This window comes from Bombina bombina, chromosome 2, assembly GCF_027579735.1.
Source record: "Bombina bombina isolate aBomBom1 chromosome 2, aBomBom1.pri, whole genome shotgun sequence".
Classification (NCBI taxonomy): domain Eukaryota; kingdom Metazoa; phylum Chordata; class Amphibia; order Anura; family Bombinatoridae; genus Bombina; species Bombina bombina.
In genome coordinates this window covers 521,025,202-521,037,188 of record NC_069500.1, presented here as the reverse complement: position 1 = coordinate 521,037,188, position 11,987 = coordinate 521,025,202, and the positions used below count along the sequence as shown (strand labels likewise).

The 11,987-nt window shown below is 37.1% G+C and overlaps 1 gene segment (V, D, J or C); it reads right to left on the bottom strand.

Annotated features, from left to right (window-relative positions):
- Window positions 1-755: 755 nt before the first annotated feature.
- Window positions 756-10,413, bottom strand: LOC128649176 (immunoglobulin heavy variable 4-61-like). The segment is given in 3 exon segments: window positions 756-1,273; window positions 1,384-1,435; window positions 10,315-10,413. Coding segments are annotated over 3 exon segments (390 nt in total).
- Window positions 10,414-11,987: the final 1,574 nt, after the last annotated feature.

The following is an 11,987-nucleotide window of genomic DNA, read 5'->3' as shown; positions in this document are numbered from 1 at the left end:
AGTGGTCCACTCAACATCACTAAATGCAAACAGCACATGCTGTCTGCATTTATCAATGCACAAGAATTTCTGATGAAATGCTTGTGCAATGCAGCCCCCTGCTCACTGGCGCCCAATCGGTCACTAGCAGGGGCTGTCAATCATCCCAATTGGGATGATTTCAATCCGTCACCTTAAAGGAGCAGCGGGTTAAGGCGGTAATGACTGCTGCATATTTACTTCCTCCCCCTGCTTAATAAATTGAGACCTTAAAGTCAGCTTAAAAATACAAATCTATGCGCTCAGTTGTGGATTTTTGTGGGAGTTTAAAGGAACATGAACCCCACATTTTTTCTTTCATGATTTAGGTAGAACATACAATTTGAAAACATTTTTATTTTATTTTATTAAAATTTCCTTCATTCTCTTGGTATAATTTGTTGAAGAAACAGCAATGCACTACTGGTTTCTAACTAAACACATGGGTGAGCCAATGACAATTGGAATATCTATATATATGCAGCCACTAATCAGCAGATAGAACCTAGGTTATTTGCTGCTCCTGAGCTTTCTTAGATAAACCTTTTTGCAAATGATAGGAAGAGAAGGAAGCAAATTAAATAACAAAAGTAAATTGTAAAGTTGTTTAAAAATGTATGCTCTAAATCATGAATTTCTAATTATGACTTTACTGTCCCTTTAAGTTCCAGATATTGGTCTCTTCTGTGTATGGTACTGTTGCCTGGATTGCAAAATTCAATGCCAAAAAAAAACCGATTTTAATGTCAGAGTTTGTTTCCAATCAAACTTTAAAAAGCATTAGAAATTGAGAAATTAAAATCCCCCATAAAAGGATATATTATTACAAACTAAATAAAAAGCTACTAGAATTGTAGATACAGGAATGTTAAATTATTGTTTTTCTTCTCTCCCTCCCTCTCCCCATAGTCTCAGGAGTTTTTTTACACATCCTGACTCCCTTGTTTGGCTGTGTCTCTAGCACAGAAATACATTCCAGATTCTGATATCATCATATTAGGTTTTTGCAGATAAATTTCATTTTTTGATGTGTCCCTGGTTAAAGTGATTTGACCCTGGAAGGACGGGGCAATCTGTTGTACCCCACTGCTAGTAATGCGTCCCATGTATTCCAGTCCTTTCCCAGGTAATTGCCTGACCCAGCCCCAGTGATAGCTGCCAACAGAGACTGAGACATGACAAGTGATTTTCAGGGTCCCTGAGGGCTTCACAACTTCAGACTCAGGCTGAGTGAGAGTAACTTGTGAGAAGACACCTAAAGAAAGGAGAAAGAGAAAACAAATCAGAAAACACAGACATGAAAAAGACAGAAATAACTGAACAGAGAGGAGATTCTAACAGGTTCTATAACAAAGTGCTCCTTACATGTTGTAGACATAAGCAGGAGAAGTGCAATATGGAACCACCTCATTATGTGCTGTAAAAAATAAAAGTTACAAACATAAAATTATCTGCTGCTCTGTATCACTGAGTTTGTTTAATACACAGAGCTCCTTATAAAAGGATGTAGAGTATCTGGTTTGCATAATGATTTGTATAAAAGGAAGAGACTGCTTAGGGTTTCATACATATCTCAAAGCTGAACAAAATTGTATACTGTATTTTCCGTGAATGTATTTACTTAGATAAAACGTGCACAAACATTCTTTAATTGTATTGAAGCACTTTCCTATGGAGAAATATTTGCTGATTTTATTATATTCATTATTTATACAGTAAACTATTCAAGAATAAATGTATCCATCAACTGAGAGCTGGATGAGGGGGGGGGGAGTGAGCATTTAAGCCCTCAATCTCAGCTCCCTTAAGTCCTAGAAACCCCCAAGACCCACCATTTAAAAGGAAATCACCATCTATTTGGTTGGTCTTTTGGGGGTTTAAAGTTTAAGCATCCAACATGTAAAAAATAAAATAAAAATCCCCATAATTCCCCACACTGGGCTCGCTTCCATTGAGCGGTTAAAAATGGAGCCATAAGCTACAGAAGCAGCTGACAGCTAATAGTAATTTACGGCTCCATTTTAGTACCAGGTTTCCATTGAAAAGGTTTTCGTTTTGTGAGCGGTAGCTCTTTTCGTGTAGGTGTAAGTTAGCATTGTGTTAACGCTTCCACCTGATGCCGGATTTCTAAAACATTAATAGGTCACTATGGTAACCCAACCTTACACTACACTTGATCGCATATACGATGCAGCATACAAGTGTGGCGCCGTATATTTTACCCATCGCTCGCTGTTAGAATAAAATCAAACACCTAACGCATGTGTGATATCTACCTCTCAACCACAACCCCACACTGCAATAACTAATGTATTAACCCCTAATTCGCCAACCCCCAAACCACAAAATATCTTTCAAAGTTATTAACCCCTAAACCGCCATCCCCCCACAATGTAAACTATCTATTTAAACTATTAACCCCTAATCCGCCATTAACCCACATCGCAATTAACCTAATAAATCTATTAACCCCTAAACTGTCAAACCCCACAACGCAAATAACCAATCACTGAGCCCCCTAACCTAACACCTCCTAAATTAACCCCATTACATACATTAAAATAATCCTAAATTACAATTAAAATAAAAAAACTAACATTACTTAAAAAAGAAAAAATAAACTAAGTTTAAATTAAGCTAAAATTGCAGAAAATAAAAAAGTCCAACATTACATAAAATAATGAAAATGATCAAAAATTAAACCTAATCCCTATGAAAATAAAAAAGCCCCCCCAAATAAAAACACCCCCTAATCTAATACTAATCTACCAATAGCCCTTAAAATGGCCTTTTGTAGGGCACTGCCCTAAGTTAAACAGCTATTTAACTTTAAAAAAACTAACGCCTAGATTTAGAGTTCTGCGTTAGCCGTCAAAAGCAGCGTTAAGGTGTCCTAACGCTGCTTTTGGCCGCCCGCTGGTATTTAGAGTCAGCCAGGAAAGGGTCTAACGCTCACTTCCCTACCGCGATTCCAGGCTACCGCAGATCCCCTTACGCCAATTGCGTATCCTATCTTTTCAATGGGATCTGCCTAACGCTGGTATTTGGAGTATTGGGAGAAGTGAGCGGTAGACCCTCTACCGACAAGACTCCAGCCACAGAAAAAGTCAGTAGTTAAGAGCTTTATGGGCTAACGCGTGAATATAAAGCTCTTAACTACTGTGCTATAAAGTACACTAACACCCATAAACTATCTATGTACCCCTAAACCGAGGCCCCCCCACATCGCCACCACTCTAATAATTTTTTTTAACCCCTAATTTGCCGACCGGACATCGCCGCCACCTACGTTATACTTATGAACCCCTAATCTGCTGCCCCTAACATCGCTGACCCCTATATTATATTTATTAACCCCTAATCTGCCCCCCCCAACATCGCCGCTACCTAACTACACTTATTAACCCCTAATCTGCCGACCGGACCTCGCCGCCACTATAATAAATGTATTAACCCCTAAACCACCACACTCCCGCCTCGCAAACACTAGAATAAATAGTATTAACCCCTAATCTGCCCTCCCTAACATCGCCGCCACCTAACTTCAAGTATTAACCCCTAATCTGCCGACCGGACCTCGCCGCTACTATAATAAATGTATTAACCCCTAAAGCTAAGTCTAACCCTCACCCTAACACCCCCCTAAGTTAAATATAATTTTAATCTAACAAACTAAATTAAATCTTATTAAATAAAGTATTCCTATTTAAAACAAAATACTTACTTGTAACATAAACCCTAATATAGCTACTAGATCCGGATGGATGAAAATAGAAGATGCCGCTTGGATGAAGATGTCTGCCGGTCCAGATATACTCTTCTGCCCCATTGGATGAAGAATTCGGCCCGGCTGGGTGAAGATGACTCAAGGTAGGGAGATCTTCAGGGGGTAGTGTTAGGTTTATTTAAGGGGGGTTTGGGTTAGAGTAGGGGTATGTGGGTGGTGGGTTTTAATTTTGCGGGGGTTGTATTTTTTTTTACAGGCAAAAGAGCTGATTACTTTGGGGCATGCCCCGCAAAAAGCCCTTTTAAGGGCTGGTAAAAGAGCTGAGTACTTTTTAATTTAGAATAGGGTAGGGACCTTTATTATTTTGGGGAGCTTTTCTATTTTATTAGGGGGCTTAGAGTAGGTGTAATTAGCCTAATATTCTTGTAATCTTTTTTTATTTTTTGTAATTTAGTGGGGTTTTTTTTTGTAATTTAGTTTAGTTTATTTAATTGTATGTAATTGTAGGTAATTTATTTAATTAATTTATTGATAGTGTAGTGTTAGGTTTAATTGTAACTTAGGTTAGGATTTATTTTACAGGTAATTTTGTAATTATTTTAACTAGGTAGCTATTAAATAGTTAATAACTATTTAATAGCTATTGTACCTAGTTAAAATAAATACAAAGTTGCCTGTAAAATAAATATAAATCCTAAAATAGCTACAATATAATTATTCGTTATATTGTAGCTATATTTGGGTTTGTTTTACAGGTAAGTATTTCGTTTTAAATAGGAAGACTTTAGTTAAAAAGATTTAATTTATTTTGTTAGATTAAAATTATATTTAACTTAGGGGGTGTTAGGGTTAGGGTTAGACTTAGCTTTAGGGGTTAATACATTTATTATAGTAGCGGCGAGGTCCGGTCGGCAGATTAGGGGTTAATACTTGAAGTTAGGTGGCGGCGATGTTAGGGAGGGCAGATTAGGGGTTAATACTATTTATTCTAGTGTTTGTGAGGCCGGAGTGCGGCGGTTTAGGGGTTAATACATTTATTATAGTGGCGGCGAGGTCCGGTTGGAAGATTAGGGGTTAATAAGTGTAGGTAAGGTAGCGGCAACGTTGGGGGGGGCAGATTAGGGGTAAATAAATATAATATAGGGGTCGGCGATGTTAGGGGCAGCAGATTAAGGGTTCATAGGGATAATGTAGGTGGCGGCGGTGTACAGAGCGGCAGATTAGGGGTTAATTGTGTAATGCAGGGGTCAGCAATAGCGGGGGCGGCAGATTAGGGGTTAATTAGTGTAAGGTTAGGGGTGTTTAGACTCGGGTACATGTTAGGGTGTTAGGTGCAGACTTAGAAAGTGTTTCCCCATAGGAATCAATGGGGCTGCGTTAGGAGCTGAACGCTGCTTTTTTGCAGGTGTTAGTTTTTTTTTCAGCCCAAACTGCCCCATTGTTTCCTATGGGGGAATCGTGCACGAGCACGTTTTTCCAGCTAGCCGCTACCGTAAGCAACGCTGGTATTGAGAGTTGAAGTGGCGGTAAATATGCCTGTACGCTCCCTTTTTGGAGCCTAATGCAGCCCTTCAGAGAACTCTCAATACCAGCGTTATTTAAAAGGTGTGGAGGGAAAAAAAGGAGCGTTAGCTACGCGGGTCTTTACCGACAGTCACAAAACTCTAAATCTAGCCGTATGTGTTTAAACCGTTTGCAATAGTTAAACAAATAGAATTGGAGGGTGGCTAGTGTTACAATTACATGCTCTGATGAATATTTGCAATGAACAAGGGTTATTAGTGCATAATCACACAGGTTAAATAAATAATGAAAGTATATAACATGTTTTTTACTACACATTAACATTTTACATTATAATCTCAAAGCATTTAATGTGAACCTAAGTGTCCACAAAGTCTCCCTCGGCTAGATTACGAGTTTTGCATTATGAGGGGTGCGGTGCTAACTTGCAGGTTATTGTCACCACTCACTTCCCTACAGCGCTGGTATTACAGGTTTTTATAAACCCGGCGTTAAAAGACATGAAGTGAGTGTAGAGCAAACTTGTGCTCCATACCGCACTCCAATACCAGCGCTGCTTAAGTCAGCGGTGAGCTGGTTTTACGTGCTCGTGCACGATTTCCCCATAGACATCAATGGGGAGAGCCGGCTGAAAATCAGCGTAAATCTCAGTAACACAGCCCCATTGATTCCTATGGGGAAACAACATTTATGTTTACACCAAACACCCTAACATGAACCCGAGTCTAAACACCCCTAATCTTATACTTTTTAACCCCTAATCTGCCGCCCCTGACACCTACATTATACGTATTAACCCCTAATATACCACCCCCACTATACTAAAGTGATTAACCCCTAAACCAAAGTCTAACCCTAACCCTAACACCACCTAACTTAAATATAATTAAAATAAATTTAAATAAAACCTTCTATTATTACCTAAATAATTCCTATTTAAAACTAAATACTTACCTATAAAATAAACCCTAAGCTAGCTACAATATAACTAATAGTTGCATTGTATCTATCTTAGGTTTTATTTTTATTTCACAGGCAAGTTTGTATTTATTTTAAATAGGTAGAATAGTTACTAAATAGTTATTAACTATTTACTAACTATCTACCTAAAATAAATACAAATTTACCTGTAAAATAAAACCTAACCTGTCTTACACTAACACCTAACCTTACACTACAATTAAATCAATTACCTAAATTAAATACAATTGCCTAAATTACAAAAACAAACCTTAAATTACACAAAATAGAAAACAAATTACAAGATATTTAAACTAATTACACCAAATCTAATTGCCCTCAAAATAAAAAGCCCCCCAAAATAAAAAAAACCCTAGCCTAAACTAAACTACCAATAGCCCTTAAAAGGGCCTTTTGCGGGGCATTGCCCCAAAGAAATCAGCTCTTTTACCTGTAAAAAAAAACCCCAACAGTAAAAGCCACCACCCACACAACCAACCCCCCAAATAAAACCCTAACTAAAAAAACCCTAAGCTTCCCATTGCCCTGAAAAGGGCATTTGGATGGGCATTGCCCTTAAAAGGGCAGTTAGCTCTTTTGCAGCCCAAAGCCATAACCTAAAAATAAAACCAATCCAATAAACCCTTAAAAAAAAAACTAACACTAACCCCCGAACATACACTTACAGTTTTGCAGATCAGACATCCATCGTCAACGAAGTAAGGAGAAGTCTTCATCCAAACTGCAAGAAGTCTTTAACGAAGCCGGCAGAAGTGGTCCTCCAGACGGGCAGAAGTCTTCATCCAGACGGCATCTTCTATCTTCATCCATCCGGTGCGGAGCGGCTCCATCTTCAAGACATCCGGCGCTGATTGGATCAACCAATAGGATTGAAGCTCAATCCTATTGGCTGATTGCAACAGCCAATAGGATTTTTTCAACCTTAATTCCGATTGGCTGATATAATTCTATCAGCTAATCGGAATCTAAGGGATGCTATCTTGGATGACATCACTTAAAGTAACCTTCATTCGTCGGGAGTCGTTGTAAAAGGAGGATGTTCTGCGCCAGATGTCTTGAAGATGGAGCTGTTCCGTGCCGGATGGATGAAGATAAAAGATGCCGTCTGGATGAAGACTTCTGCCCGTCTGGAGGACCACTTCTGCCGGCTTCATTGAGGACTTCTTGCTGCTTGGATGAAGACTTCTCCCGGCTTCGTTGACGATGGATGTCCGGTCTTCAAAACTGTAAGTGGATCTTCGGGGGTTAGTGTTTTTTTTAAGGGTTTATTGGGTCGGTTTTATTTTTAGGTTAGGGTTTTGGGCTACAAAAGAGCTAAGTGCCCTTTTAAAGGGGAAATCCCATCCAAATGCCCTTTTCTGGGCAATGGGGAGCTTAGGTTTTTTTAGTTAGGTTTTTATTCGGGGGGTTAGTTGTGTGGGTGGTGGGTTTTACTGTTGGGGGTTGTTTGTAATTTTTTTACAGGTAAAAGAGCTGATTTCTTTGGGGCAATGCCCCGCAAAAGGCCTTTTTAAGGGCTATTGGTAGTTTAGTTTAGGCTAGGTTTTTTTTTTTATTTTGGAGGGGCTTTTTTAATTTGATAGGGCTATTAGATTAGGTGTAATTAGTTTAAATAGCTTGTAATTTGTTTTTTTATTTTGTGTAATTTAGTGTTTGTTTGTTTTGTAATTTAGGTAATTGTATTTAATTTAGTTAATTGTATTTAATTTAGGTAATTTATTTAATTGTAGTGTAAGGTTAGGTGTTAGTGTAAGGCAGGTTATGTTTTATTTTACAGGTACATTTGTATTTATTTTAGCTAGGTAGTTAGTAAATAGTTAATAACTATTTAGTAACTATTCTATAGAGTTAAAATAAATACAAACTTGCCTGTAAAATAAAAATAAAACCTAAGCTAGCTACAATGTAACTATTAGTTATATTGTAGCTAGTTTAAGGTTTATTTTATAGGTAAGTATTTAGTTTTAAATAGGAATTATTTAGTTATTAATAGTAGGTTTGATTTAGATTTATTTAAATTATATTTAAATTAGTGGGTGTTAGGATTAGGGATTAATAACTTTAGTATAGTGGCGGCGACGTTGGGGTGGAAGTTTAGGGGTTAATAAGTGTAGTTAGGTGGCGGCAATGTTAGGGACGGCAGATTAGGGGTTAATAATATTTAACTAGTGTTTGCGATGCGGGAGTACTGCGGTTTAGGGGTTAATATGTTTATTCTAGTGGCGGCGATGTCGGGAGCGGCAGATTAGGGGTTAATAATTTTATTTTAGTGTTTGCGATGCTTGCGATTTAGGAGTTAATAGGTAGTTTATGGGTGTTAGTGTACTTTTTAGCACTTTATTTATGAGTTTTATGTTACAGCTTTGTAGCATAAAACTCATAACTACTGACTTTAGAATGCGTTACGGATCTTGGCAGTTTAGGGTGTATCGCTAAACTTTTTGGCCTCCCTGGAAAACCTTGTAATATCGGCGCTATGAAAATCCCCTTGAAAAAAGACTTTACGCAATTTGCGTAAGTTGATTTGCGTTATGGCCAAAATGTGTGCGGTGCCCCTAAACCTGCAAGACTCGTAATAGCAGCGGTAGTAAACAAGCAGCGTTATAACTTGATAACGCTGCTTTTTCACCATAATGCAAAACTCGTAATCTAGCCTCATGTGTTTCTAATGGAATGTTTTGTCATGTGCCTCTTAGCAATCTTTGAAGCTTATGTCAACATAAGTTTCACCACCAGGTGTCACTTTTTCAATATAAATGTTTTTTTTTTTTTTTTTTTAATATTCAGATAGAAAATAGAATTTTAAACAACTTTCCAAATTACTTTTATTATCTTAATTGCTTTGTTCTCTTTGGTATCTTTTGTTTAAAAGAATACCTAGGTAGGCTCAGGAACAGCTATGATGATTAGTTGCTGCACTTATATACCTCTTGTCATTGGTTCACTCATTGTGTTCAGTTAGCTTCCTGCAGTGAAATGCTGCTCTTTCAAGAAAGAATACCAAATAAATTAAATACATTTGCTAAAAGTTGTTTAAATCCACATGCTCTAGCTGAAACATAAAAGAAAAATGTTTGGATTCATATACCTTTAAGTCTTTTACTGAATTCAGGAATCAATCTCAATATTTCGACAAATCTTTTTAGGCCTTTTTTTTGCTGGCGATAAGCACTTTTGGTGATTGAGCCAATCACAATTATTGTTTCAATCAGAAGAAATTGTGCTTAAAGGGACATGAAACCCAAACATTTTCTTTCATGATTCAGATAGAGAATACAATTTTAAACAACTTTACAATTAACTTCTATTATTTAATTCCTTCTCTTGTTATCCTTTGCTGAAATGTTTATCTAGGTAAGTTCAGGAGCAGCAGAGAACCTAGATTCTAGCTGTTGATTGGTGGCTGCATATATATATATATATATATATATATTGATTGTGATTGGCTCGCCCATGTGTTCGGTTAGAAACCATTAGTGCGATGCTGCTACTTCAACAAATGATACCAAGAGAATGAAACAGATTAGATAATAGAAGTAAATTAAAACGTTGTTTAAAATTGTATTATCTATCTAAATCATAAAAGAACATTTTTGGGTTTCATGTCCCTTTAAAGTACTATTACAACTTCAGACCTAGCATAAAGTTTAAGGGTTAAAGCAAAACGTTCACAAAACACATCACAAACACATTAAAATAAACTATTACACACACATATATATACACTTTCGGATAAAAAAAATCAAATAAATAAAAAGTTTTATAAGGGTTTAAAGATATATGGTACATGATAAGGTATTTGACTGGAAAGGGCTATAATGTATATATAAATGTCTAAACATGGGTGTGTGTGTATATATATATATATATATACAGTATATATACCATATGTATGTGTGTGTGTATATATATATAATATATTATATAATATATTATATAATTCTATATTACATGTAGCAAGTTAGGGAGGCACTTAACGGGACTTAGTAATATATTTTATTAACTGTGACATTTCGGGTTTATCCCCGTCCTTAGACAAATCCGAAATCATAAAATTTACTCACCAACATTTATAATATCCTGAACCTCAAATCATGGTGCTGCCCGCGGCGTTCCTGAAGTCGCCGCAGTCACGTGATACACTGCTCACGTCATCGGTAGCTAGCGGCAACCGGACGCCGCTCAGCAGGCACCTAAGTGAAGATTAAAAGCAAAATAAAAGCAATACTTGTTGCACTATACATTGCATATGTACAGCATTATGGACACCTTTGTCAGCAATAGTATGACCATTTACTAAGATCATGACATAAATCATATGATCAAAGATTATTGTCATCATCCTATTCACATATGTTTCCTCATATTCTTCAGTATGTGAGGCATAACTACTGTAAGACATGTATTAGATGGATGTTAATTATAATTACGTTAGTACTGTACTGCAGTAGTTACAGCATTGACTTAACAATGATCCGTTGAAATCATCCATGTCCTGCACCAATAAGGTGTACCTACTGTATATAAATCTGGAATATAGGAATATAATATATGATCTTGTGCAGCTATCTAGTGTTGCAGCTAGTTCCCCTTCATTGTTCGATCTATTTAAACTACAGACACAATTCACACTTAGGGTATATATCCACCTTGCCTCATGTTGTAATAAAAACTGTCTTGCTACCCTTATTTATAGCAGCTCTAATAGCAGCGCAGTGGTTCGCCATTCTAGTACCAAGGTCAAACACTGTCTTTCCGATGTAAAACAATCCACACACAAAATGCAGCATGTAAACCACATATTTTGGTACAGGTTACATATATTTGGTACAGGTTACTCTATATCTTATTGGAAAAGTTTGACTCTTATATGGCTGATAAAACGTCTTCCCTGTAGACAGACCATTAAAGGTTGTACATCCCATACACCAATAGCAACCTGGTTTAACTTGGAGTCAAGTCTCTTTGGCATAACATTCTCTGGGGTCCATTTGAAACAGTTGGTCCCTAAGTTCTTTATCCAATTCCAACATCGGCCAATATTGATGGAAACTGTCAATGACACCTCTTTTTCCCTTTGAGAATGTAGTTGGGAAAGTCATTCTGTTCGGTTGTTCATCTGTTGTCCTGTTCTCCAGTAACTCCTGTTGTGTCTATCCCATAACCTGTTGTTTGCATTCATCCAGGACTCTTTTATTGTATCCTTGTTGTATGAAACATGTCTCCATCTCTTATAGCTATTTTCCCTCATTAACACATCCGAGTTATTACATTATAGTTCTTTTAAACTGTGTTATTGGCAATGCTCTTTTCACAACAGGAGGGTGAGAGCTCTCTGAATGCAGTAAAGAGTTTTTATTGTTGCTAATACATTGCCCTGTTTAAAAGATCCTCAAGTCCAACTGTCTCTATGCTGTATGACATTTTTAATTTGACAGTAGCATGCACAGTGTTTAGTTCTTTAAACCATTCCTCCACTTACTCCTCTGTTCCTGCCCAGAGTAAGAACAGGTCATCAATGTACCTTTTAAATATTTTTATTCTTCTGTCCATGAACAATATTGTGCCATTTGTTTCAACACAACAGATTTGCATAAGTGGGGGCCACATTTTATCCCATGGCCGTCCCTGTAATCTGTAAGTAGAAATCTTTCTCAAATCTGAAATAGTTTAATTCCAGGCATGCTGTTAGCAATTCTGCTATATTTTCCACAGGAGGACCCACAAATGGAAATGC